Source organism: Vidua macroura, chromosome 2, assembly GCF_024509145.1.
Source record: "Vidua macroura isolate BioBank_ID:100142 chromosome 2, ASM2450914v1, whole genome shotgun sequence".
Taxonomy (NCBI): domain Eukaryota; kingdom Metazoa; phylum Chordata; class Aves; order Passeriformes; family Viduidae; genus Vidua; species Vidua macroura.
Window position 1 is genome coordinate 577,041 of NC_071572.1, and position 27,855 is coordinate 604,895.

The following is a 27,855-nucleotide window of genomic DNA, read 5'->3' on the forward strand; positions in this document are numbered from 1 at the left end:
CCCAGTGCCACCCTGCCATGGCAGGGACACCTCCCACTGTGCCAGGCTGCTCCAGCCCCAGTGTCCAGCCTGGCCTTGGGCACTGCCAGGGATCCAGGGGCAGCCCCAGCTGCTCTGGGAATTCCAGCCCAGCCCCTGCCCACCCTGCCAGGGAACAATTCCCAATTCCCAATCTCCCACCCAGCCCTGCCCTCTGGCACTGGGAGCCATTCCCTGGCTCCTGTCCCTCCAGGCCTTGTCCCCAGTCCCTCTGCAGCTCTCCTGGAGCCCCTTCAGGCCCTGCCAGGGGCTCTGAGCTCTCCCTGGAGCTTCTCCTCCCCAGGTGAGCCCCCCCAGCTGAAATGCTGGCACGAGGCTTTCCCTGATTCCACAGGGAAAGCAAAGCAGGGAGGAGATGTCTCTGATGGCATCCAGCACCTCAGCGCTCCTCGTTTCTCTCCCTTTGCTGTTTTTGAACTTGGGAGAGAACTTTCTGTGATTTCAGCTCCTTCCCCGCTGCTCCTGCGCCCTGGGCCAGGGACCGAGGCAGAGCCTCAGATTGTTCCTGTGCAGTTGTTCCTTGGACACCTGCAGGGTCGGGGACCCCACCGCCTGCCTGGGCAGCGGGACCCAAAGTTTAATCACGCGTTTCACGCCGGGGCTTTGATTTAGGATAATTACAATTAACACAGTTACTGGTTTGGCGTTTCAGGACGAGGGTGTTTTGTCCCTTGGCGGCCTCTGTCTTTGGCGCCCTCGGCCCCGTCCTGTCCCTCTGGCTCCTCCCCCGGCGGGGGCGGGGGGAGCGCTGGCGCCGCCATCTTTGAAGCGGGCGGGACTCGCGGTGTTCCCCGGCGGGGCGGCGATTCCCGGCGGGAAAGCGGGGACAACATCGGGATGAGGGCCGGGATTGGCGTCCGCCCGCGGCCTCGGGCAGCGCCGGGAGCCGGGCGGCGCGGGAAGGGGCAAGGCAGGGGGCCGTGCCCGGAGGCAAGATGGCGGCGGCCGCCTCAGCGGGGCGGGGCGCGCGCGGCGGGCGCGGGAAGCGGCGGGCGCGGAGGCACCGGAGGGACTGAGGGGGACCGAGGGCACCGAGAGGGACTGAGGGGGACCCGCCGCCGCCATGCACGTCGTGAAGCGGGGTGAGCGCTCCCCCCCGGGCCGGGGGTGCCGGCGGGCCGCGGAGGGGGCGCCCCGCTGCCCTGGGGGTACCGAGTGTCGGGGATGGGGGGGCTCTGTCCTGCCCAGGGCACCGGGGTGGGGGATCCCTCGGCTTTAGGGGTCCCTCGCGGCAGCTGAAGGGGAGTCCCTCCCCCGTTCTGGGGTTCGCTTTGGGGGTCCCTTGCGTGGCACCCCGGGCGAGCAGATGGAAATCCCCCCCAGTTTGGGATGGTCCCTCACGGCACGGGAGGGACGGGTCCCCCTCAGCTTTGGGGGTGCCTTGTGGCACATGGTGTGGGGGGATTAGACGCCCCTTGGCTTTGGGGATCCCCCTCATGGCACCACAGGGAGCAGAGAGGGTGCCCCCCTCTTTCAGGGGAGTCCATGGGAGGATGGGATCCCTGAGCTCTGGTGGCACCTGCTGGGAGGAGATGGGCCCCCCTCGGCTCTGGGGGAGCCCAGGGTGCGAGAGCTCCCCCAGACAGCCAGAGGGAGGGCTGAGACCTCTCCGCTGGCTTTGGGCCCCATGGCAGCAGCGTTGGCCTTGGTCCCCACCCTTGGGTGCCAGGGGTCCCCAGGCTGAGGTGGGGGTGACGCTCAGCTGGGTCCCCGCCCTGGGAATTGGGTTGGTGCAGTTTTGGGTGGGAATTCTTGGGGTGGAGGGGGAGGCTCCCCTTTCCTTGTACCCACCCAGGCGGGCTGGTGATTGCCACACCGAGTTCTGCCAAGGGAGGGGCTGGGCAGGGGTGCTGTGTGCTGAACTGGTTCTTACTGGGCTGCACTGGGGTGTTCTGTGCTGAACTGGGGTGCTCTGTGCTGAACTGGTTCTTACTGGGCTGCACTGGGGTGTTCTGTGCTGAACTGGGGTGCTCTGTGCTGAACTGGTTCTTACTGGGCTGCACTGGGGTGTTCTGTGCTGAACTGGGGTGTTCTGTGCTGAACTGGTTCATACTGGGGTGTTCTGTGCTGAACTGGCTCTTACTGGGCTGAACTGGGGTGCTCTGTACTGAACTGGTTCTTACTGGGCTGCCCTAGCTCTTACTGGGCTGCCCTGGCTCTTACTGGGCTGCGCTGGGGTGCTCTGGGCTGCCCTGGCTCTCACTGGGCTGCCCTGGTTCTCACTGGGCTGCACTGGTTCTTACTGGGCTGCTCTCTGCTGCGCTGGCTCTTACTGAGCTGCGCTGGCTCTTACTGGGCTGCACTGGCTCTTACTGAGCTGCACTGGCTCTCACTGGGCTGCCCTGGCTCTCACTGGGCTGCCCTGGCTCTCACTGGGCTGCACTGGCTCTTACTGGTTCTCACTGGGCTGCCCTGGCTCTTACTGGTTCTCACTGGGCTGAACTGGTTCTCACTGGGCTGCCCTGGTTCTCACTGGGCTGCTCTGCCGTGTCCCAGACGGGCGCCAGGAGCGGGTCATGTTTGACAAGATCACCTCGCGCATCCAGAAGCTCTGCTACGGCCTCAACGGCGACTTCGTGGATCCCGTGAGTGCCCCTGCCCTGCCCTGGGGGTTCCTGGGGGTTCCTGGGGGTTCCTGGGGGTCCCCTCCTGCCCAGCACGTTCTGTGATTCCGTGAACTCTCGGCAGACCATCCCAGAATGGCTTTGTGGCGATTGTTTGTGCTCTGAGGGGCTTTGCTTCCCGGGTGCAGAGGCTGTGGAGGGGAAAATCCCCTTTCCCTGCTGTAGATCCCGTTCTCCTCAAACCTTGGGGAAGCCACGGAGCCCCTGGGAGTTAAAAAAAAACGAGTTGTGTTGCTCCAGTTCCCATATTTTGGATTTGGCAGGCTGTTCCCAGTGTCAGTGTGCAAAGCTGGAGCTCTGGATCCCCTCCTGGTCAAACACCAGGACAGAATTCCCTGCCATTGCCACATCCCTGGTTTTCTGAGCTGATTTGGGGTGGGCATTGATCCCACTCATGGAAGCTTCTCCTTCCAAAGCCTGTGACTCCCCGTTGGATCCGCTGGTGTCTGTAGGTTTTTGTGCAGGTTTCAGACCCAGTCTGGCCATTTGGAGTCACCAGTTGAGGCTCTTCCCATTTCCAAGGTTCTCATGATCCGTTCTCCAGTCTGAAATTCCACCCATCAGACAGTTTCCATTGGTCCTGTGCCCAAAAGTCTTTGGGATGGATGGCAGGAGGAGGACACTGGTGACTTGGTGACCACAGTATGAGGTGCCCTGACACCCCCTGTGACTGGGAGTTGATGGTGAGGACAGAAATGGTGACATTCCGAGTCCTCCTGCCTCCTTGTGGCCCTGAATTCTTGTTCATTCTGCAGTCATGTGTGAGCTCTTTTCCTGGAGCTCAGTTTCTCCTTTGGGACTTGGATCTGCTTGTGCCAGAAGCTTCCCAGGCCAGCAGTAATCCTCCCAAACCTGTGCTAATGTTCCCTGCAGGGCTGTAAATCCCACGAGCTGTGCAAAAGTAGCAACAGTTCACAAAGGTTCAGTAGAGACCGGTCAGTCCTCCTGCCTGGGAGCCATCCTTACACAGAGTCCCAGAAGGGTTCGGGTTGGAATGGACTTTAAAGCCCACCCAGTGCCACCCTGCCATGGGGACACCTCCCACTGTGCCAGGCTGCTCCAGCCCCAGTGTCCAACCTGGCCTTGGGCACTGCCAGGGATCCAGGGGCAGCCCCAGCTGCTCTGGCAATTCCATCCCAGCCCCTGCCCACCCTGCCAGGGAACAATTCCCAATCTCCCATCCAGCCCTGCCCTCTGGCACTGGGAGCCATTCCCTGGCTCCTGTCCCCCCAGTCCCTGTCCAGGAGCATTCCCACCTCTCCCAGTCTGGTGTTCCAGTTTGCTCTCCTCGTGCCGCACAGCAAGCGGTGCCGCGGGCGCCGGATCCACCTGAGCTGGGAGCTCCGGGGAGCTCCGGGGCTCCCTGAGCTCGGCATTTCCCTCCTGCAGGCACAGATCACCATGAAGGTGATCCAGGGGCTCTACAGCGGGGTCACCACGGTGGAGCTGGACACTCTGGCCGCAGAGACCGCGGCCACGCTGACCACCAAGCACCCCGACTACGCCATCCTGGCCGCCCGCATCGCCGTGTCCAACCTGCACAAGGAGACCAAGAAAGTCTTCAGTGGTGGGTGAACGTCTCCAGCTGCTGGGGGCAGAGACAGAGGGAGAGCTTTGGAGCACAGAAACAGGGAAATCTCTCCAGCGGGAGCTCCTGAGGGCCCAGGCTGGCTGAAAATGCCGTGGAGGTGAAACCCACCGGTTTCCCAAGGCAGAGGAGTTGCCTGGTTTATGAAAAGCAGGTGTAGAAATGGAATGGTGAAAAGTGTGATGGGTTGAGATCGGGTTGTACCCGCTTTCCTCCCCATTTGTTCCTTTTTGCAGTGGGGTTTTGACAGAATTTGTAGAAGTGGATTGTTCAGGTTGGCAGTGCTGAGCAGCAGAAGAGCAGTTGTGTGTTTAGGGGCTGGAGAGGGTTATTCCCAAGGACTTTCCTGCCTTGTCCATCCCTGAATCCCAGTGCCACGTGCTGCAGGGATAGGCCTGGATATGCCCTGCTCACATCCCTTTCCCTCACAGATGTGATGGAAGATCTCTACAACTACATCAACCCTCACAACGGGAAGCACTCCCCAATGATCTCCAAAGAGACTCTAGACATAGTTCTGGCCAACAAAGATGTAAGTAGTGGGTTTTTTTCCACTTCTGAACTATTGCACTGAATTTTGAAAACTTAAATAATTTGCTTTTCTTATTTTTTAAGCGAGCCACGTTTGTTTTAGGGTAAAAAGCCAACACAGAAACCAGTGCAGGGCATGAATGGAGAGTGTAAGAGGGCATGTAGGGGTTTTCTTCCTCTATGGATGTTTTTGTAGTAAAAATTGTTTTCTTGAGTGTTCCTATTGCCATGATCAGCACAACTAATTAATTTGAGAAAAAGTACCTTGTGCTGGAGCAAAGTGAGGCAGCACAGGAGGGAGAGAAGTGATTTGGGTTCAGTTTCCAGATCATTCCAGGTCTGTGTTCCGACCGGGAAGTTCCTTTTGCCCTTTGATTCTGTGTTTTGTTTCTTGTTGTCCAATCAGATTTCAGTGAATTCAGCCAAAAAAACTGAGGGAAAAAAACATTGTTGAAGCTGTGCTTTTGTTGTTTTGGGGGAAGTGCTGTTCCTGCTTCATTCCTGTGCTCTGGTGCCCCTCACACACCAGAGCTTTGGGGCCAGGAATGCCAACAGGTATAAATAACATTGTTACACCTTGTAAATTTTGGTGTTTCCTGCCAGCGCCTGAACTCTGCCATCATCTACGACAGAGACTTCTCCTACAACTACTTTGGCTTTAAGGTAAAGAGCTCCTGGGTCTGTTGGGAAGCATGGGAATGCTTGTGGAATCATCTGGACTGGGCAAAGCGGGGCACAGGAGGGGGTGGGACATCAGTGGGGCTGTGAAGATGAAGGGCACCTGCACAAAGCAGCTGCCCAGTGGGATAAATCATGGAGTTCTCTTGCTGCTGGAACGTTTTTACTGTTGGGTTTCACAGCAGATCACACTGAGTGTTGTTGGATGCCATTCCTGAAGGAAATACTCTGATCCTCAATAAGCCACGGAAGGGATTTTTGCTCTTCCCATCGTTCAGTGGAGCAGTTCTCTCAGTGTGTCATCCCACACATTTATCCTGCCCGTGCTGCTGGAGCCTCTCCCCACAGCACCCCGGGGGCTGCTCTGCTGCCCTCTCACCCAGCTCAGCTGTGCTGCTGTGGTTTGGGTCTGCCTCAGGTTTAGGGCTCTGGAGGGCTCCTGTGGGTTCAGGACAGTGTGGAACCTCCAGCCCATGCTCCACACTCTGTAATCCAAAGCAGTGTCGGAATCTTCTGTCATTAATCACCTAATTAAGCTAATAAAGAGAGAAGCAGAAGAGTGCAGGGCTGGTGAAGCCTGGGATGAGGGGTGTGGGGATGATTGAGTTTGGAGCTAACAGGGTTTTTAAAAAAATGAAAATCTGGCTGTCTGCTAAAATCCATCCTCTCTTTAAAGACTCTGGAACGCTCCTACTTGCTGAAAATCAACTCCAAAGGTAAGGGCTGTTCCTAGTGCTGAGCACTTCTTAAAAAATTTGAGTTAATTTAAATTAAATTAAAGCCAAGTTTAGCTGCTGTGCTGCCAGTGATGCAGGCCCTTGGCTTGGATATCCTGGGACACCAGAAAGGTCAGAAATGAATTACAATATCATAAAGTTGAAACATAATTGGATTCTGGACTGCATATTTGATTGAATTTAGCTGTTAATAGAGGTAGAGGGTTTTCCCTCCTCCATGAGAGCAGCTGAGCATTGGAGCAGATTGTTCCTTGAGCTTTTCAAAGCCTGATGGGATGAAGTCCTGAATAAACAGTCCTGGTGCTCTCTGAGCAGGAGCTGGGCTGGAGGACTCAAGTTCCTTCCAACCCAAATCACTCTGTGATTCCATGAAAGCTCTGGCTCCCACGTGTCCCATGGCAGCGTTTGGAGCTTGCTGCCGTGACCTCTGTGACTGTCACATGGAGTCTTCTTCCTCCCTGCCTTTCTGGCTCTGCTTGGTGGGTGAGGGGCTGGGCACGCCCTGGCCACGTGCCTTGGCATCCCAAAATCCCTGTGCCCTGGGCACATTCCAGTGTGAGCATCAGGAAAAGGGGGATTATGCCCCTGTGCCCTGCTCAGGTGAGAGCCCACCTGCAGAGCTGCCCCAGCCCTGTCCCAGCCCAGGGAGGAGCTGGAGCTGCTGCAGAGAGCCCAGAGGAGGCTCCAGGATGAGCAGAGGGCTGGAGCAGCTCTGCTGGGAGGAAAGGCTGGCACAGCTGGCATTGTTCACCTGCACAGGAGAAGCTTTGGGCTGAGCTCAGGGTGGCCTTGCAGGGCCTGGAGGAGCCCCAGGAAAGCTGGAGAGAGACAATTTCCAGGGGATGCAGGGACAGGACCCAGGGAATGGCTTTAAGCTGAAGCAAGGCAGGGCTGGATGGGAGATTGGGAATTGGGAATTGTTCCCTGGCAGGGTGGGCAGGGGCTGGGCTGGAATTGCCAGAGCAGCTGGGGCTGCCCCTGGATCCCTGGCAGTGCCCAAGGCCAGGTTGGACACTGGGGCTGGAGCAGCCTGGGGCAGTGGGAGGTGTCCCTGCCACGGCAGGGCTGGCACTGGGTGGGCTCTGAGGTCCCTCCCAAGCCAACCCACGGAAGTGCCTGGCTCTGTGTCCCTGCAGTTGCTGAACGTCCCCAGCACATGCTGATGAGGGTGTCTGTGGGCATCCACAAGGCCGACATCGACGCCGCCATCGAGACCTACAACCTGCTCTCGGAGCGCTGGTTCACCCACGCCTCGCCCACGCTCTTCAACGCGGGCACCAACCGCCCCCAGCTCTCCAGGTGCTCTCCCTCTCCTCAGTGCATCCTGGCCACAGGGAGGAGCTCAGGGAGCATCACATCTGCTCAAGCGAGACGCTTGCACAGCCTCTGAAACGAGCAGCTGAGTTCCTGCGTGTGCTTTATGGAGTTTTGAGCAGCTGCCGCCAAGTTTTAGCTGTCCTTGGGGAAAAATACCCCGGTTTCTGTCAACTCTGGAGATATTGGAAGCCTTTGCATGGCTTTATTATATTGGAAAGTTCCTGATGTGCATAGTCTGCTGCAGGCTACCAAATGAATCCTGGTAATTCTTTTCTAAAAGCAGCAAGCATAACTGATAGGTTTTTGATATCGTGTCTATCAGGAAAAGGATTATATTTTTATAAAGGTTTGTATCAATGTATTATTGGGAAAAGGCTCTTCCCCAGAGGCTGCTGGCACTGCCCAGGCTCCCCAGGGAATGGGCACGGCCCCGAGGCTGCCAGAGCTCCAGGAGCCTTTGGACAGCGCTGCCAGGGGTGCCCAGGCTGGGGTTGTGCAGGACCATAAACTGGACTCTGATCCTTGTGGTTCCCTTCCAGCTCAGGGTATTCCACGATTCTATGATTGAAAATGTTTGCTAGCAGAGGTATCAGCAGTACAAGTATTGCTCACGGTGTTTTCAATTCCAACCTGTGGGATTGCTTTGTGGAGCATGCTCAAGGTCCCATGTTTGCCCTGGTTTTTGCAGCCTGATGAAACAGGACTTTTCCTTCCCATCTTTGTCCGCTGAAACCGTTTGTTTCCTTCAGCTGCTTCCTGCTGTGCATGAAGGACGACAGCATCGAAGGCATCTACGACACCCTGAAGCAGTGTGCCCTCATCTCCAAGTCTGCTGGGGGCATTGGCCTTGCCGTGAGCTGCATCCGTGCCACGGGCAGCTACATTGCTGGGGTGAGTGCCTGTCCCACTGTGGGTCACCCAGCACAGGGACAGCACAGGGACACTGCTGCTGCTCCCGGGAGAGGCCAAAGCAGTGCTGCTTCTCACTCACTCCACACAGCACTGAGCCTCCCTCAGCAGGCCCGTGGCCTAAGGCAGGAAGGTTGGTTTTCCTCGGTGTTTTGGCTTCCTAATAGAACCCTTTCCAAAAAGAGGATCTTATTCCAGTGTTTGGTCAGACAATTCCAATGTTTGTCTATTAGCAGCCTAGGAATATGCCCTGAAACTTGTGCACTCACCCCTTGCCTTTCTGTGTCTCTAATTGCCCCAGGCCTTCTGTGGACGTGTGTTTGGGGTTTCTTGTCACAGTGTGTGTAAACCCTGCAAGCCTTTAGGTGACATAACGTAGGGCAAAGAAGTTAGGAGGGACATTTTATTAACTCTGGGACACGTAGCTGATACGTAAATTTTTGTCAGAGAAAGTGTGGGAAGGGACTAGAAATAATTGGTGGTGATCAGTATAAGAGCTCTGCAGCCTGACGAAAGACCCACAGGAAGTGCAGGCCAGCCCCTGCAGGGAGTTGCTTTAACTGATGGTTTTCTTCTGCCTCTGCAGACAAACGGGAATTCCAACGGGCTCGTTCCCATGCTGAGGGTCTACAACAACACCGCCCGCTACGTGGATCAAGGTGGAAACAAGGTACCTTGAACCAGGGCCCAGAAGGGAGCCTCGGGTCATGGGAGAGCTTCCACACTGCCAAGGGCTGTCCCATGAACACCAGGGAGCTGATGGAGTGGATGATGTGACACATCATCACAAAAGGGCATTTTCCCCCTTGTGTTGGTATCTGGGGTTCCCCTGGTGCTGCCCCCCAGTTCCCAGCTAGTTTGGGGTGTTGTGGGCAGCAGGGCAGCAGGTTTCTTTCCAAGGACAGTTTGTTCTGATCTGGATTGTGTTCCGTGTCCCAGAGACCAGGGGCTTTTGCCATCTACCTGGAGCCGTGGCACTTGGACATCTTTGAGTTCCTGGACTTGAAGAAGAACACAGGGAAAGAAGAGCAGCGAGCCAGGGACCTGTTCTTTGCACTCTGGATCCCTGATCTCTTCATGAAGCGAGTGGAAACCAACCAGGTGAGAACTTGGCTGGCACAGAAAAGGTCTGGCAGTGGAGGAGCAGGTGAGCAGCCCTGGAAGGAGCTCAGCAAGGGCTGCAGAGCTGCTTTGCTCCTTGTTCCTTCCAGGACCTTCCTGGAAGAGCTGCTGCACCTTGTTTGAGAACTTGGCTGTGCAGGTGGAGAATGGAGCTGGGCAGCTCCAGCTCTGTGTTTTGCTTCAGGGCTTAATCTTACAGCCCATGACTTGTTCTTGGACTGTTGGGCTGTTTTGACTCTGGGGTTTCCTTAAGGCATCAGCATTTTCTCAGTAAGTTGTTCTTATGGCTGCTTGTATTTCACAGAATCCCAGACTGGTTTGGCTTGGGAGGAACCTTAAAACTCCTCCAGTGCCACCCTCTGCTATGGGCAGGGACATCTTCCACCATCCCAGATGGCTCCAAACCCCATCCAGCCTGGCCTTGGACACTTCCAGGGATGGGGTAGCCACAGCTTTAATTAACAGAGATTTACTCTGAATATTTTTCCCCCGTACAGGACTGGTCCTTAATGTGCCCAAATGAGTGTCCTGGCCTGGATGATGTCTGGGGAGAGGAATTTGAGAAGCTCTATGAGAGGTAAGAAGAGTGAGCAGACCTGTAAGTGGTGCCATCCTCTCCCAGAGCTGCCCGTGTCCCGTGGGATCCGGGGCCGTGGCACAGGTTTGTGGGAGGGGGCTCAGAGGTGGCCACTGGGCTCATTGTCAGATTGGTAAAAATGTGAGGATGGGGCTGTGTCCTGTCAGGGTGGAGCTGGGTGTGGATGACCATTTCAGCCTGTTAGAGGGACAGTGTCCCTGCGAGAGGGACATCCTGGAGTGACCCCCGCTCGGGGCACTCCGTGGCTTTGTGTGGAATTTCTGTGTGGCTGCTGTGCTGAAAGACTGGCTTCCCTTAAACAAGGACAGTGCTGCTGCCCTGCCGTGAGGGCTCCCCGTGCAGGGCTCAGCAGTGAGCAGGGCCTTGGCTGCCCCAGGCCCCGAGGAGTCCAAAGGCCTTTCCCAGAGTTTGGGGCTCTGGGGCTGACAGGGCTCCGGGTGCGTTGCAGCTACGAGCGGCAGGGCCGCGTGCGCAGGGTGGTGAAGGCCCAGCAGCTCTGGTACGCCATCATCGAGTCCCAGACCGAGACTGGCACCCCCTACATGCTCTACAAGGACTCCTGCAACAGGAAGAGCAACCAGCAGAACCTGGGCACCATCAAGTGCAGCAACCTGTGCACCGAGATCGTGGAATACACCAGCAAGGAGGAGGTGGGTGCAGAGCGGGAGCTCAGAGCGCTGGGGAGGCTGGGAGAGCTCCTGTGGCATCACTGTCTGGCTGGGAGAGCTCCTGTGGCATCACTGTCTGGCTGGGAGAGCTCCTGTGGCATCACTGTCTGGCTGGGAGAGCTCCTGTGGCACCTGTCTGGCTGGGAGAGCTCCTGTGGCATCACTGTCTGGCTGGGAGAGCTCCTGTGGCACCTCTCTGGCTGGGAGAGCTCCTGTGGCAGCTCTCTCTGGCTGGGAGAGCTCCTGTGGCACCTCTCTCTGGCTGGGAGAGCTCCTGTGGCACCTCTCTCTCTGGCTGGGAGAGCTCCTGTGGCACCTCTCTGGCTGGGAGAGCTCCTGTGACAGCTCTCTGGGATATGTCTGACTGTTCCTTGGGAAGGGAGCAGGCAGCTGAGAAACTCCTGACCTGACTACTCACAGCCCTTCCACTGACTGTGAGTTCCCTTCCCACTCCCTCATGTGGAGGATTTGGGATGACACAAGATGCCCTTCAAAGGGGAAGTGACGAGGAACAAATCAGGCTTAAAAATTCCTTCCAAGCCAGACCCTTCTGGGATTCTGAGTAAGGATGTTTTCCAGGCAGTGGGAATGACCAGGGCAGGATTTTTTCTGGTAATACCAATTTCTACTGAACTTTCCTGAATTGTCATGACCTTTTGCACAGTGACCTTTTTCTGACATGCCAGAGGACCGAGGGGTGCACTTTCCCAGCCTGGCAGGTTCCCTGGCGGGTTGTTTCTGTGTTTGGGGCAGGGCTGTGTGTTCTGGGCCCGTTCCCAGTGATCCCCTGCCTCTGCCCACAGGTGGCTGTGTGTAACCTGGCCTCCATCGCCCTGAACATGTACGTGACCCCCGAGCACACCTACGACTTCAAGAAGCTGGCTGAGGTCACCAAGGTCATCGTCCGAAACCTCAACAAAATCATTGATATCAACTACTACCCTGTGCCAGAGGTGAGTGCTGGGCTGGCTAGGCCTGAATCCTGCCCAGAGCAGTCTGGGATGCAAGGAATCACAGGGGAGCTCCATCGACCTCTTGGGAGCTCTGTGGACCACCTGTTCCCAGGTGGGACCTGTCAGTGCCTGCCTGAGCTCCAACCCAGAGCAGCTCTGTGGTGGAGCAGTTGTAGGAAAGCTTCCCACTCTGCTTCTGCCATTGGAATTCTTTAATGTGTGAGGATTTCCATGAAGCACAAACCAGCACCAGGAACAGAATGGGAAGTGGAACAGAGAGAAGGATCCTGGAAAGATCCTGAGAAAGTGTAACTCATTTTGGCTGGTTTTACAACTCCCTGACAGGAGGGGCCAGCCAGGTGGGGGTCAGGCTCTGCTCCCAGAGAACAAGGGAAAGGACATGAGGAAATGGCCTCAACCTGTGGCAGGGGAGGTTTAAGTTGAACATTAGGAAAAATTTCTTAATGGAAAGGGCTGTCCATCTCTGGCACAGAATGCCCAGAGCAGTGGTGAAGTCCTCGTCCCTGGAGGGGATTTAATATCCATGTAGATGTGGCACCTGGGGACATGGTCAGTGGTGGCCTTGGCTCTGCTGGGGAACAGTTGGACTTGGTGGGCTCACAGGGATTTTCCAGCCTCAGTGATTCTGTGACTCTGCTCTATTAAATGTCTTCATTTATCAGAAGGTTCTCTTGGAAATCCTGGCTCCCTTTGCTGGGTTAAGCAATCAAGTTTGTGCTAAGGTCTGACAAACTCAGTCTGTGTCGCTGTTGAGGCAGGGACAGGAATGAAGAGACTCCATCTTCAGAAGGCAAAGAATGATCTTTATTCAAAAGCACCTCTCTTTTATAGAGAACATCGTGAATATTCATTGGTCTTAAAGTAAAACCATTTCACCTGATTGGTACACTGGACTGGGGTCAGTGTGGCAGAACAGATCTATAAACAATATGAACGGAAAGCAAGATGATAGATTGTTTACATTCCTCCCGGACTTTCTCCCAGGCTCAGCCTGGCAGAAATCTTTCTCTTTTTCTCTCTGACTGAACCGAGACGCTCCACAAGCCTGGGCCTCAGCAAGCGGGGGCAGGATGGAAGCAGTGCTGACGCGGAGCCCGCGGCACCTTGCAGCAGGAGGCTGGGCTCCAGAGGCCCTTCCCAGCTGTGCTGGAGCTGACCGTGTCCGTGCTGTCCCGCAGGCCGAGCGCTCCAACCGGCGGCACCGGCCCATCGGCATCGGCGTGCAGGGCCTGGCCGACGCCTTCATCCTCATGAGGTTCCCCTTCGAGAGCGCCGAGGCGCAGCGCCTCAACCGCCACATCTTCGAGACCATCTACTACGGGGCCCTGGAGGCCAGCTGCGAGCTGGCCAGGGAGCACGGCCCCTATGACACCTACCAGGGCTCGCCCGTCAGCAAGGGGGTGAGTGCTGGGGGTGGGACAGGGGAAAAAAGCTCTGGAAAGCTGATCCTGTGCCTGGGCTGCTGCAGGGACCTGCAGGGACCTGGTTCGTGGGCAGCAGGATCAGAGTCAGCAGTGCCCTGGAGCCAGGAGGGACAGCCCTGTCCTGGGGACACCAGGGCCACCATCACTGCCCAGAGGGAAGGGATTGTCCCGCTCTGCTCTGGGCTGGGGCAGCCTCACCTCCAGCGCTGGGGACAGTTCTGGCTGTCTCAGTAAAAGATCAGAAGCTGTTGGAAAGTGTCCAGAGGAGGGACACGAGGATGGGGAAGGTCTGGAGGGGCCCCCCGAGGTCCCTGGCTCAGCTCAGCCTGGAGCAGCCTGAGGTCAGAGCTCCCCGGGGCTGCAGCTCCTCCCGAGGGGCAGCGCAGGGACAGCTCCGATCTCTGCTCTGGGACAGGGACAGCAGCCAGGGAGCGCCTGGGGCTGGGTCAGGGCACCTCAGGCTGGAGAACAGGGAAAGGCTCTTCTTCCCCAGAGCCTGCTGGCACTGCCCAGGCTCCCCAGGGAATGGGCACGGCCCCGAGGCTGCCAGAGCTCCAGGAGCCTTTGGACAGCGCTGCCAGGGGTGCCCAGGCTGGGCTTGGTGGGGGTCTGGGCAGGGCAGGGCTGGCACTGGGGGATCCCTGGGGGTCACTTCAGCTCAGGACATTCTGGGATTCTGTGATTTGAAAAGACAATCAGACTCAGCCTGTGCTGGCTGTGCCCTGGAGCAGTCACAAGATGGAGTGTTTGTTAGGTCATACCAGAGCTTCACTGAGATCTAATGGGAGGGAAGAATTAAGAGGAATAACAGGTCCATTTCCAATGTTTATAAACCATGGAGAAAAGAGTGCCCTCTCTAACTTAGACCAAACTGTGTTCCTCAGATCCTTCAGTATGACATGTGGAATGTCACCCCCTCTGACCTTTGGGACTGGAAGGCTTTGAAGGAGAAGATTGCCAAGTGAGTAACCCTGCATGGTTTGTAGTAGATGTCAGAAAAATCCCAGACTGGGTTGGGTGGAAAGGACCTCAAAGCCCACCCAGTGCCACTTCTGCCCTGGACAGGGACACCTTCCATGTCCCAGGCTGCTCCAAGCCCCATCCAGCCTGGCTTTGGTTATTAATTTGATAGGTTCTGTCTAATGAGAACTAAAGGCAGGGTCCAAGTGTGAAAACATGTGTTCCCCCCACCCCAGCAGATCTTTCCTCTGAGCTGTTTTTTGGGTGGCTTTCTTTCCTTTTTGCTCTTCCAAGGCTGAGGAGCCCACCCTCACTGCTCTGCTTTAGCTAAGCTCTAATTCCATTTTGGATGCATCCAGCAGGAGGATTTGTGTTCCCATTAAACAAATTTAGTGAGGAGTGAGCCATGAGCTGGCCCTGGGGGCTCTTCCCTGCTGCCAGGGAAAAGCTGAGCCTTGAACATCCTGAAGACAGGAATCACTGAAGTGTGAAGTGCCTGTCATGGACTAATTCTGTCTGTTTGGCTCTTAATTTTAAAATGTGGTAAATCTGTTCCCTGTCCTGTGTGCAGAGAGGTTTCAGCCTCTCCATGAGCTGCTGCCTCAGGGCTGTGGACCGTGCAGTGCCTGGCAGCTTGAATCCCTTGGGAAAGCCTCTGATGAGGGATGAGAACAGCAAAGTCCCTAATTCCCCTTGATTTGCCCCACAGTGCCAGTTCAGTGGTGCTTCCCTTTTCCCTGTGGGCGATGGGGGGCTTTGCAGGTTATCCCAGGTTTCCCAGTCCGTGCTGTTCCTGGCTCTTTTCTGTCCTGTGTCCCTTGGCTGCAGCTCCCTAACTTTGCCTGTGGTCCCCAGGTACGGTGTCAGGAACAGCCTCCTCATTTCCCCCATGCCAACGGCCTCCACTGCCCAGATCCTGGGCAACAACGAGTCCATCGAGCCCTACACCAGCAACATCTACACGCGCAGGGTCCTCTCGGGGGAGTTCCAGGTGAGCTCTGGGGAGGGGCTGTGCTCCTGCCTGCGTTTTTATGACTAAAGAAGACAAGGGGAGGCCTCACACCTGGGGGCTCAGTTCAGCTGGATGTTTGTGTCCAAGCACCGAGGGGACCTGGAGCACTGGGTGCTGCAGGAGTCCAGCTCTGTGTGTTCCACAGTCACCACGGAATGGGTGACATTGCAAACAAGTGCTGCTTTTGTCTGGGAAAAGCCTTTGTGGGCCCTCAAGGTGGGCTGCAGGAATAACTGCTGGGGGGATGTCATGGAAGGGACATGGGAAGAGTAGCTGAGACCATGGTCCTGAGAGCGAGCTGTGAAGCACTCAAGGGTCTGAAGGGGCCATGGAAGAGCTCCACAGGCTTAGAGGGGTCTGTCAGTCAGGAAAGGGAGTGAGACAAGTTGAGTTCTGGAGGCTGGAGTTAGCAAAGCCCCCTGTGGAGACAAGGGGAGGCTGTCCCTGTTTGGGAGGTGTGTCCGTCCCCTCTGGGGTGTCTCAGTGCTCTCCATTCCTCCTGGCTGTAGGATCAGACAGGAGTGGGGAGGTGGATCAGAGGATCAACAGGAGGATCATTGCTGTGCCTCCCTGTGTAGAGCAGGTGAAGGCTGGGGGACAGGGACACCAGTCCCAGCAGGAAAATTTGGGTTTCTTCCCAATACTCAGCCTGCCCCTGTTCTGTTCTTTCCCCTCCTGACATCAATCTTGATTGTTCACACCCTTCTTTAGGAACTCAGGTTGTGGCCAGTGCCCCTGCAACAGCAAGATCTCTCCTTTTCCCATCTTTTGGAGTTCCTCGTGCAGGGCAGTTCCATACAGCCCCCTTCTAATAGGCCATGTCCAGCAGAATCCCAGAATGGTTTGGAGGGACCTTAGAGATCACGTAGTTCCAGCCCCTGCCATGCCAGGGACACCTTCCAGTACCCCAGGGTGCTCCAAGCCTGTCCAGCCTGGCCTGGAACACTTCCAGGGGTGAGGGAATGTGCAGGAACTTGTTCAACCATTTAAAAACCTTTGGCTTCTGCCCCTCCCAGGTTGTGAATCCCCACTTGCTGAAGGATCTCACGGAGAGGGGCCTGTGGAACGAGGAGATGAAGAACCAGATCATCGCCCACAACGGCTCCATCCAGGTACAGGGGCAGCAGGGCAGGGACTCCTGCCAGGCACGTCCTGCTCCTTCTGGATTCCCACTTAGCAGGAAGATGATAAAGGGGTGGTTTCACAGCAGGGAGTATCATGGAATGTCCTCAGCTGAAGGGACCCCCAGGGATCCCCCAGTGCCAGACCCCCACCAAGCCCAGCCTGGGCACCCCTGGCAGCGCTGTCCAAAGGCTCCTGGAGCTCTGGCAGCCTCGGGGCCGTGCCCATTCCCTGGGGAGCCTGGGCAGTGCCAGCAGCCTCTGGGGAAGAAGAGCCTTTCCCTGCTCTCCAGCCTGTCCACATGCAACTGCTGAGGGGGAGCTGAGGGTGTCTGCAGGTGCTCGCAGACACTGGATGTCCGGAGGAGGCCACCAAATTATCAGAGGGATGGAGCGCCTCTCCTGCAAGGAAAGGCTGAGAGAATTGGGATTGTTCAGCCTGGAGAAGGCTCCAGGGTGACCTAATTGCAGCCTTCCAGGACCTAAAGGAGCCAACAGGAACCCTGGAGAGAGACAGTTTCCAGGGGATGCAGGGACAGGAGCCAGGGAATGGCTCCCAGTGCCAGAGGGCAGGGCTGGATGGGAGACTGGGAATTGGGAATTGTTCCCTGGCAGGGTGGGCAGGGGCTGGGATGGAATTGCCAGAGCAGCTGGGGCTGCCCCTGGATCCCTGGCAGTGCCCAAGGCCAGGTTGGACACTGGGGCTGGAGCAGCCTGGCACAGTGGGAGGTGTCCCTGCCATGGCAGGGGTGGGAATGGGTGAACTTTAAGGTGCCTCCAGACCCAAACCATTCTGGGATTCTGTGTTTGGACTCAGGGATAGAGCTCAGCTGTACAGGCCTCAGTTCCAGTCAGGATTGCTGGAGCCCCAGCAATCACTGAAGGATTTCATTATATAAATAGGGATATCTGGGCAGTCAGTGCTTTCCAGCCTGGAAAACTCCTCCTGTTCTTCCAGAACATCCCCGAGATTCCCGATGACCTGAAGCAGCTCTACAAGACCGTGTGGGAGATCTCCCAAAAGACCATCCTGAAGATGGCTGCAGACAGAGGGGCCTTCATCGACCAGAGCCAGTCCCTGAACATCCACATTGCCGAGCCCAACTACGGGAAGCTCACCAGCATGCACTTCTATGGTTGGAAACAGGTACAGCTGGGCTCCTTCCCAAATGGGGCATCAACTGGGGTAATTGGGCTCCTTCCCAAATGGGGCAGCAGCTAGGGTTACTGGGCTCCTTCCCAAAATGGGGCTTCAACTGGGGTTATTGGGGTCCTTCCCCAAATGGGGCAGCAGCTGGGGTTACTGGGCTCCTTCCCCAAATGGGGCATCAACTGGGGTTACTGGGCTCCTTCCCAAAATGGGGCAGCAGCTGGGGTTATTGGGGTCCTTCCCAAAATGGGGCTTCAACTGGGGTTATTGGGGTCCTTCCCCAAATGGGGCAGCAGCTGGGGTTACTGGGGTCCTTCCCCAAATGGGGCAGCAGCTGGGGCTGGGGCATTGTTCCCAAAAACAGGGGCATTACCTTAGATTGGGGGCTTGTTCCCGACAAATAGGGACAGTCCTTGGGACTGGGGGCTTGTTCCCAAAAACAAGAGCTGTACCAGGGACTGGGGGGGGGCGTGTTCCCAACAAATGGGGCCCGGTAAGTTTGGCACACAGGCACTGGTAAGTTCTGGCACAGCAAGTTGGTCTCAGCGATTCCGGGAAGGGCAAACGGCTGTTTCCTTCCAAGAATCCTGTTTTCCCCTGGAGTATCCCCAGAGCTGGGGGTGCCTGCACTGGGGTGTCCCCAGAGCTGGGGGTGCCTGTGCTGGGGGGTACCCCCAGAGCTGGGGGTGCCTGCACTGGGGTGTCCCCAGAGCTGGGGGTGCCTGCACTGGGGTGTCCCCAGAGCTGGGGGTGCCTGTGCTGGGGGGTACCCCCAGAGCTGGGGGTGCCTGTGCTGGGGTACCCCCAGAGCTGGGGGTGCCTGTGCTGGGGTACCCCCAGAGCTGGGGCTGCCTGTGCTGGGGTACCCCCAGAGCTGGGGGTGCCTGTGCTGGGGTACCCCCAGAGCTGGGGCTGCCTGTGCTGGGGTACCCCCAGAGCTGGGGTGCCTGCACTGGGGTACCCCCAGAGCTGGGCTGCCTGCTGTGCTGCTGCCAGCGCTGAGGCTCCCCCGTGTCCCCAGGGCCTGAAGACTGGCATGTACTACCTCCGGACAAAGCCAGCTGCCAACCCCATCCAGTTCACCCTCAACAAGGAGAAGCTGCGGGAGCGGGAGAAGGCGTCCAGGGAGGAGGAGGAGAAGGAGAGGAACAAGGCAGCCATGGTGTGCTCCCTGGAGAACAGGGAGGAGTGCCTGATGTGCGGCTCCTAAGGGATCGCCCACGGCTCCGGCAGAGCCGTTGCCCCTGGCTGGAGCTGCAGGGACAGGAGCATCTGGAAGAACGTGAGGATGCTGGGGCTGGGAGGGGGTGGTGTAGCCTCCCCATCCACAGGGATGGGGCACGTGGATGGGGTGAGCATTGCTTTAGTAGCTGGGCTTTCCGGGGATTTCAGCGCTCTGGCATGGCCTTCCACGGAACCCTGCAGGTGGGACAGGACAGGGAGGTGCTGGTGCCACTCACAGGTCTGTCCTGGGCACTCCAGGCTGTGCCTTGCTGTCACCAAAGACTGCTCCTCGTGTGCCAGAGGGAGCAGCACAGGCTTGCTCCCTTTTCCTTGGCTGGGAAACCCCCCAGGGTTGGTGTGTCCAGTGTCTGCCAGGGCACAGGGGCAGCTGTGTCCTGCTGACACACCTGCAGTGTCCCCACCCTGCCAGAGCCTCGTCCCACTGCTGCTCCCTCTCCTTGTCCTCTCCTCTGGCCTTTCCAGAACGCCTTTGGAAGGAGCAGATGAGTGGAAGGGGTGTTGCTTCCTGTGCTCTTCTCCCTCAGCTGGCCAGGACAGCCTGGCACTGGCTGAGTGTCCTCCAGTGAGGCCAGGAAAGGCAGAGCTGCTGCCCTGCATTTTATTCTGCATTAAATTCACTGGTTTGATCTAATTGCTCAGGCAGTTTCCTGGCAGGAGCGCCAGTGCTGTCCTTGGCCACAGGTCAGGTGCCATTTTGTGAGGGCCACATGCCATTGGTGAAGGTCACCTGCCATCTCTTTTCAGGGAGATCCATTTCTCCACCCCAGGTAGTTCTTAGATTTTTTAAACCTCTTGTCAATTTACTGCTCCTGTACTCACTCCCTGCTCGAACTCGATGGGGTTTCAGGCAGTTCTGCAGTATTTATTGAACTCGTGAACCACACCCCACCCCGAGTCCAAACTCAATAAAACGTGAACGTCGAAGGCAACGGGTGCTGCTGTTGGGAACACTCCTTTTGGTGATGGACAGGGAGCATCTGTGCTGGCAGGTGCGTGCTGCTTCCCACGGGGACACGGAGACATTGCTTGTCCCTCTGCACAGCTCCCTGCAGGAGGGACAGCCGGAGCATTGTCCCTGTGCCCAGGGACAGGAGGAGAGGGAACAGCCTCAGCTGGGCCTGGTTCTGTCCTGAGCTCACAAACCCCAGTCTGGTTCTGTCCCAGCACCCGAACCCCGGTGCCGGTCCCGGTTCTGTCCCTGCACTCTGACCCGGTCCCGGTTCTGTCCCAGCACTCTGACCCGGTCCCGGTTCTGTCCCTGCACTCTGACCCGGTGCCGGTTCTGTCCCAGCACTCTGGCCCGGTGCCGGTCCCGGTTCTGACCCGGTGCCGGTCCCGGTTCTGTCCCGGCACTCTGACCCGGTGCCGGTGCCGGTTCTGACCTGGTGCCGATCCCGGTTCTGACCCGGTGCCGGTCCCGGTTCTGACCCGGTGCCGATCCCGGTTCTGACCCGGTGCCGGTGCCGGTTCTGACCCGGTCCCGGTCCCGGTCCCGGTTCTGACCCGGTGCCGGTGCCGGGGGTGGCGCGGGTCCTGCAGTTCCGCGCGGCGCCGCCGGGGGGCGCTGGCGGAGCGGGAGCGGGGCCCGTGGGACCGCGCCCCCCCCGGGGGTCCCGAACGTCCCCAAAGCTCCCAAAGCTCCGCTGACGTCCCCAAACGTCCCCAAACCTGACCCAGCCCTTCCCGAGCCTCCCGGCCCCGGGGCAGCGCTCGCTGTGGGTCAGTCCCGGCAGCGCTGCCCTTCTCCAGCTCGGCTTCCCGGGCCGGGCGGGGACAGCCGGGGAGCACGGAGGTGGCTCCTGTTTTCCCGGTGCTGGAATTTCTCTTCAGCCGCCGCTGCCGTCCCCAGGCAGCTCCGGTTGCCCCCGGGGCACGGCTCTGTCACCGCAAAGTGACGGGGACGGACGGGCCCGGGGCAGCTGCTGGGCTACCGTGGCTGATCCTCATCGGAGCTGCTTGGCATGGGAACGTGGGGGAAATGGGGGAATGGGACAGCTCAGGACAGGGGGAATGGGACAGGGACACTGGGGAAATAGCACAGGGACAGTGCGGGGACAGGACAGGGGAAATGGGACAGGGACACTGGGGAAATAGCACAGGGACAGTGCGGGGACAGGACAGGGAGGAATGGGACAGGGCACTGGGGAAATAGCACAGGGACAGTGCGGGGACAGGACAGGGGAAATGGGACAGGGCACTGGGGAAATAGCACAGGGGGGACAGGATGGGTCAGGACAGTTCAGAACGGGACAGGGCACTGTGGGGACAAGACAAAGGTCCTGGGGGTCAGGACAGGACCCCTGGGTCCTTGCTGGTGCGTTCCTGGGAGCTTTGTGCCCAGGCTCTGGAGCTGCTGGGGCTGTCCCAGCTCGGGCAGGGGTTCCTGGCAGGGGATTCACTGTGCTGGGCTTGGGCTAAATGCTGAGGAGTTCCTGAGCCAGGAGCTGCTTGCAGGTTCCCCAGGAACTCCCCAGGGACCCCTCTCCAGGTTGCCAGTGGCCATTCCAGCAGTGACTCTGGCTCTCAGCCTCCCAGGATGGGCCTCGTGGTGGCCCCTAGGCTGCACTGCTGCTCACCAATCCACTCCTTCCCTCAGCTCTTTTTTTTTTTTTCCCAGATAAGAGGGTTTGGGAGGCTGGGAAGAGCTCACACCCAGGGCAAAGGGAATTTTTAACAGGGAGGCACGAAGGAACAGAATGCTGCTACCTGTCTCTGGCTGAGCCTTTGGAGTTACTGGCTCGGGAAGATGCTGGCTTGGGTTTGTATTCTTGGAAGGAACAGGTAATAAAAAAAAAAATCAAAATAAAAGCAGGATATCATGAAGACATTTCTTCAATGTCTTCAGGAGAAACACTGAGGGGCTGGAGCGTGTCCAGGGCAGGGAAGGGAGCTGGGAAGGGGCTGGAGAATTCCTGAGGGAGCTGGGAAGGGGCTGAGCCTGGAGCAAAGGAGGCTCAGGGGGGACCTTGTGGCTCTGCACAGCTCCTGCCAGGAGGGGACAGCCAGGACAGGGCTCAGAAAAAGGGACAGGAGGAGAGGGCACGGCCTCAGGCTGGGCCAGGGCAGGCTCAGCTTGGCCAGCAGCAGGAATTTCCCCATGGAAAGGCTGCTCAGGCCTTGGCAGGGGCTGCCCAGGGAGCTTTGCAGTGCCCATCCCTGCAGGTGTCCCCTGGAGGTGGCACTCAGAGCTCTGGGCTGGGCACAAGGTGGGCACGGGGCACAGTTGGCACTGCCTGGGCTGGGAGGGCTTTTCCAGCCCCGGGGATTTGGGGTCTGTGATCTGTGTCTGCTCCTGTGACATATCCAGCAGCAAACACCGGAATGAAAAGCTTGGAATAACGAGTTTAAGTGTAATGTTTTTTCTGGCTGTGACCATTTTTAGGCACTTACAAGAACAGACTCAGGTTTATTACATTTTATTGGGTCCCAAATATGCTCCCAGCAGCGATTCCCAACCAAGGAACAAACCCACCCACCAGGCTCCTGGTACAAATCCACCTGCCACAAAGAGTGAGGAGCTGAAATATGGACTGGGAATGGGAAAATCTCCAAGTTTCAGGGAACAGGTGGATCTTCAGAGAGCAGGAATGTTCCCAGCTGGAATGGGCTCACCCCTGTGTGTCATTCCTGCAAGTCAGAGGCAACAGTTCTGGAGAAAATGCCTTCTGCAGAATGAATAAACCACAGTAAATGGACACAAACATTGTACAGACGTGGGGGGTTATTCACAGAGTCTGTCAGGAGGAAAATCACTCAAAAGCCCTGGGAAAAAACCTCAGGACTGAACATGATCCTGACTTTCCTTCAGCTCCTGCACTGGTGTGGAGACACACACGGAGCCTGGTGCTGCTGCAATGCCTTATCAGCTCCTTGGACCCATCCAGCCTTTATCAGCTCAGCTGCTCATTTGGGCACAACTTCTCCATTTCATTCCAGCAGATTCGCTTGATGGCTTTTTGAAGACGTTTTTCCTTCCTAAAATGAAATCTCATCTATTCCCTATTTGCTTGTCAGGGGTGGATCCCAATCCAGCAGTAGGGATTGGCTCAAAACCGGTGAATTGTGAGGATTTGGGAAGAAATGGGTGAGATTTGAGTTAGGGTGATTTTCACATTTGTTATTGTTTCAAATTATTCCCTGGGAATAATACTCAGCCCCAGCTGTGCAGCCCCAGCTGTGCCCCGTGCCCACCTTGTCCCCAGCCCAGAGCTCTGAGTGCCACCTCCAGGGGACACCTGCAGGGATGGGCACTGCAAAGCTCCCTGGGCAGCCCCTGCCAAGGCCTGAGCAGCCTTTCCATGGGGAAATTCCTGCTGCTGGCCAAGCTGAGCCTGCCCTGGCCCAGCCTGAGGCCGTTCCCTCTCCTCCTGTCCCTTTTTCTGAGCCCTGTCCTGGCTGTCCCCTCCTGGCAGGAGCTGTGCAGAGCCACAAGGTCCCCCCTGAGCCTCCTTTGCTCCAGGCTCAGCCCCTTCCCAGCTCCCTCAGGAATTCTCCAGCCCCTTCCCAGCTCCCTTCCCTGCCCTGGACACTCCCAGCACACAAGAACTGTCCTGGTGCTTCCAGCCACTCCCATAACTGATAGTTACCATGAAGCCCCACAATTACCCCCAATGCTGCCCTGAAAAATGAACATTTGGAGAGGTGCCAGGCTCTGAACTCTGATGTTTATGATCACGCCACGCAGGCAATGCTTCCTTTCACCAAGGGGGGACAATGAGAAGCAAATGACAAAAGCATTTGATTTTATGTGTGTGGTCTTCATCAAATTAGCAAAAAAAAAAAAAAAAAAAAAAAAAAAAAAAAAAAAAAAAAAAAGCTGGGCGGGCAGGGGGGAGTTTGCAGCAGCATTAAAGAAATGGATTTTTAAAGGACCTTGAGAGAGGCTCTGTGAATGGGGGAGCTCCTGACGGGGTTTGCAGCCAGACCAGGGGAGTGAGGAGCAGCTGTTTCAGCTTTGGTAAGCAGCCCTAAACCTCTGGGAATCCCTGCAAAGGCTCCTGGCTGTGCAAACAGGATCTGTTTGGGAGTCCCAGAGGGGGAAATGTCCCCACACGCTGCTGTTTACATGTGGAAATCTGGGACAGCATCCGGCCGCTGCCCTCTGAGGGGTTTGGGGTTTTTGCCTTTCTTTTACATGAAAAGTAGCTGGGATTGGCACGTGCAATAATTCCAACTTCTCCTCTTCCCCTGCGGTGGGAGTGATCTGGCACTGAGGCTGCTCAGTGCTGTTTTCATGGTACTCTTTAAACTTTTCTGCACAAGTGAAAAAGGTAAATACTGATGGGTAATTTAGAAAAAAAGATGCTACAGGTGCTCTCTGTACAAGGTCCTGCACAGCATTTTCCTCTTAATGAACTCCACACATGCCAGGGCTTCTCTTTGTCAAAATTAAACCCAATTAGTTCCCTCATTCCACATGCAGAAAATGTCTAATGAACGTGGGAGTGGCTCAGGTGCTGTAAACACAAATGAAAGGTCAGGGTAGAAGAGCTTCTGGTTGTGAAATCCTCGTTTAAAAGGAGTGATGTTCCCACTGATCTTTTCCTTGTCCTTCTGGAGATCAAATTCCCAAACCTGAGCAGCCACTCAGGCCTCCCAGTGGTGCAGGTGAAGGGTCAACCCCACCACTCGCTAAATAAAAATAAAATTAAACCAAATGATTTCTTCCACGGGCTCCAGCCAAAACATCTTGAGCTGCTCTCCAGAAAAAAAAGATGGCAGAGGAGAGGAGGATTTTTCCAGATTCAAAGTACATGGAATAAATATTTCACTGTTATCCCCTTTTGTCATCTCATTAGGAGAACCAAAGGCTTCCCCCTTTCCCAGTCTCCATTTGCATTTATAATAACGCGTTGCCATGGCAAAATCTGATAATCCCGGACTTCTTGGGTGGAACCACATCCTTACAGGAGTACCAGGAGGGAAAAAAGCCCAACCAAACCGGGTGCTCCGGGGGTGGCCCAGCTCCAGGCCATTCCAGGAGCGTGTCCAGTGTGGAGCTGGAGCCTCCTCCCAGCCGGATGTGTCACAGGGAATGGGGGCACAGGAAGCTGGGGAGCAGCCTTTTGTCCCTGGATGTGCTATGAAATGTGGGATTAAGGAGAGAACAGCCCCTCCCCGCTCGCTGGGGCCGTTCAAGAGCAGCTTGCTCCCAGATTTTGTGACAGGGGGGCTTCAGCTGAGGGCCCCACTGACAGCACCGGCCGCACAAAGGGCTCCAGGGGTTAATTAAAAGCAGGAGATGGGGAGAGCCAGTGGTGACACTGCCCCACATGGCACCGTGGCAGGGAGAGCAGCGTCCCCACTGTCACCGAGCCCCTCAGCACCGGGGGATCTGTCAGGTGGGATTTGTCAGCTCGTTGCCTTCCTTCTGCTGGGGAAGGTGAGCAGGATCCCTCCCCAGGCAGCCTGGCAGGGATCAGCCCCAGGGAACCCCCGAGGGTCCCCCCACATCCCTCTGTTCCTCCTCATTCATCCCCAGGGTGTCAAATCCAGCACTCAGGGACTGTCCCCTCCTCACTCCAGGACAGAAGGAAAGATTGTCCCTGGGTCCCTGGCACTGTCCCAGGCCAGGTTGGACACTGGGGCTGGAGCAGCCTGGCACAGTGGGAGGTGTCCCTGCCATGGCAGGGGTGGCACCGGGTGGGATTTAGGGTCTCTCCAACCCAAACCTTTCCCTGTTTCTGTGATTTCACTGAAAATAACAAACCATCCCCCAAAGAAGGCAGTGTTGGTATGGATAATTTGAAGGTTGGTGATAAAGCTGGGCAGGAGTCTCATCTCTTCCATTTGTCATCCCTCCCCCCTTGGCTGTGCTGGGCGCTAGGGCCTGCCCCAGCACGTGCAGAAGAGAGCTGGGATCCCCCTGTGACTCCAGCTGCCTCTGAGGGTGGCCCCGAATCCCAAACATTCCTGTGGGGGAGCTCTGGGCTCTCCTGGGCCACTGTGACTCTCTCTGGACACTCGGCTTGGCCAGCAGCAGGAATTTCCCCATGGAAAGGCTGCTCAGGCCTTGGCAGGGGCTGCCCAGGGAGCTTTGCAGTGCCCATCCCTGCAGGTGTCCCCTGGAGGTGGCACTCAGAGCTCTGGGCTGGGGACAAGGTGGGCACGGGGCACAGCTGGGGCTGCATGGGCTGGGAGGGCTTTTCCAGCCCCGGGCATTTGGGATCTGGGGTGACTGCAGGACACTGTGACTGTCCCACCACAGCCTCCGGTAGCCACGAGCCCACTGCAGGTGGCCACCCCACACATCCCCTCCCATCTCCAAAATCCCCCAAGGCAAAATCCCACCTTTTCGCTGGACAAGTGTGAAAAGTCTTGCTCCTGCTTGGACGGGAAGTTGGGAATTGCAGCACGGGGACAGGACAGGGAAAGGCAAGGCCTTACCTTCGGTCCAGGGGAAAAATCATCTCCCCTGGTCTCTTTTCCAGCGGGTTGGGAGGAGGAAAAATGTCTTTTGGGAGCTCTTTTTCATCGGAGAGTGAGTCGGCAATTAAAGCTGACTCTGCTTATTCATTAGATCACATTAAAAACCGCAGCAAAAGTGGAGGGGGAACTCTCTAAACAAATTTGGGCCGCTCTCCCCTCATTCATCGCCAGTTAGGAGCCGTCAATGTGCTCCATTTGTGCTCTAACTGCTTCTGAAGCACAACCATATGGTTGCGTTAAAACATCTTTTTTCGTGCTTAATTTGAGGCACTGATGGCCCCTAATCAGCCGTGTGCGGATGAGCCCCCTAATTGATGACTAATGAGTCACGTGCATCCCGAATTAATCCCGTTAATCACCGGCGTTGGTTGTCGCTTCCAACGGCCGCGTCCCGGCGCTGCAGGTGGAGGGGCTGGGGCTGCTCCTGTTCCTGCTCCTGCTCCTGTTCCTATTCCTGCTCCTATTCCTGCTGCTCCCGATCCTGTTTTCTATTCCTGCTCCTGTTCCTATTCCTGCTCCTATTCCTGCTGCTCCCGATCCTGTTTTCTATTCCTGCTCCTGTTCCTATTCCTGCTCCTATTCCTGCTGCTCCCGATCCTGTTTTCTATTACTGCTCCTGTTCCTATTCCTGCTGCTCCTGCTCCTGTTCCTGCTCCTGTTTTCTATTCCTATTCCTGCTCCTATTCCTGCTCCTGCTCCTATTCCTGCTGCTCCCGATCCTGTTTTCTATTCCTGCTCCTGTTCCTATTCCTGCTCCTATTCCTGCTGCTCCCGATCCTGTTTTCTATTACTGCTCCTGTTCCTATTCCTGCTGCTCCCGCTCCTGTTCCTGCTCCTGTTTTCTATTCCTGCTCCCGTTCCTGCTCCTCTTCCTATTCCTGCTCCCCTTCTGCTCCTATTCCTGCTGCTCCTGATCCTGTTTTCTATTCCTGTTCCTATTCCTGCTGCTCCTGCTCCCGCTCCTGTTCCTGCTCCTGTTTTTTATTCCTATTCCTGCTCCTGTTCCTATTCCTGCCGCTCCTGCTCCCGCTCCTGTTCCTGCTCCTGTTTTCTATTCCTATTCCTGCTCCCGTTCCTGCTCCTATTCCTGCTCCTGTTCCTATTCCTGCTGCTCCTGCTCCTGTTCCTGCTCCTGTTCCTATTCCTGCTGCTCCTGCTCCTGTTCCTGCTCCTATTCCTATTCCTGCTCCCGTTCCTGCTCCTATTCCTGCTCCTGTTCCTATTTCTGCTGCTGCCCCAGCTCCCGTTCCCGCTTCTGCTCCCACTCCTGTTCCTGCTCCCGTTCCTGCTCCTGTTCCTATTTCTGCTGCTGCCCGAGCTCTCCTGTTCCTGCTCCTGTCCCTGCTCCTGCTTTTCCTGGGCACGGGGAGGCTGAGCAGGACTTTGGGAAGGGGCTGTAGCCGTGGTGGTACAAAGGGATTTGTGTTCCCCCCGGTGTCAGCTCGGCACTGTCATCCCTGTCCCTGCTTATCCAGGAATGCTTTGGGTTGGGAGGGACCCTTAAATCCCACCCAGTGCCACCCTGCCATGCAGGGACACCTCCCACTGTGCCAGGCTGCTCCAGCCCCAGTGTCCAACCTGGCCTTGGGCACTGCCAGGGATCCAGGGGCAGCCCCAGCTGCTCTGGCAATTCCATCCCAGCCCCTGCCCACCCTGCCAGGGAACAATTCCCAATTCCCAATCTCCCATCCAGCCCTGCCCTCTGGCACTGGGAGCCATTCCCTGGCTCC

The 27,855-nt window shown here is 56.9% G+C and overlaps 2 protein-coding genes across 2 annotated transcripts in view; both read left to right on the plus strand.

Moving 5' to 3' along the window:
• STIM1 (stromal interaction molecule 1) overlaps positions 1-6,861 on the plus strand; it is an 82,923-nt gene extending 76,062 nt beyond the window's left edge. The window contains exon 14 of the transcript XR_008441413.1: positions 6,843-6,861. The gene's annotated coding sequence lies outside the window, so the exon portion shown is untranslated. The remainder of the gene's footprint in view (positions 1-6,842) is intronic.
• RRM1 (ribonucleotide reductase catalytic subunit M1) lies at positions 1,032-19,621 on the plus strand. The gene is made up of 19 exons (XM_054004000.1): positions 1,032-1,121; positions 2,536-2,624; positions 4,053-4,230; positions 4,683-4,783; positions 5,386-5,445; positions 6,137-6,176; positions 7,334-7,496; positions 8,264-8,405; positions 9,010-9,093; positions 9,363-9,524; positions 10,043-10,122; positions 10,592-10,793; positions 11,615-11,764; positions 12,964-13,185; positions 14,094-14,170; positions 15,025-15,160; positions 16,198-16,293; positions 17,261-17,449; positions 18,474-19,621. The coding sequence occupies exons 1-19, from the start codon at positions 1,103-1,105 to the stop codon at positions 18,660-18,662; spliced, it is 2,379 nt and encodes a 792-aa protein (XP_053859975.1). The 5' UTR covers positions 1,032-1,102; the 3' UTR covers positions 18,663-19,621.
• The last annotated feature ends 8,234 nt before the right edge of the window (positions 19,622-27,855 follow it).

Excerpts from the sequence above, each read along its gene's own strand:
- RRM1 (XM_054004000.1), top strand. Across the intron at positions 4,784-5,385 it reads TAGTTCTGGCCAACAAAGAT|CGCCTGAACTCTGCCATCAT; the intron begins GTAAGTAGTGGG and ends GTTTCCTGCCAG. Across the intron at positions 15,161-16,197 it reads TCCTCTCGGGGGAGTTCCAG|GTTGTGAATCCCCACTTGCT; the intron begins GTGAGCTCTGGG and ends TGCCCCTCCCAG.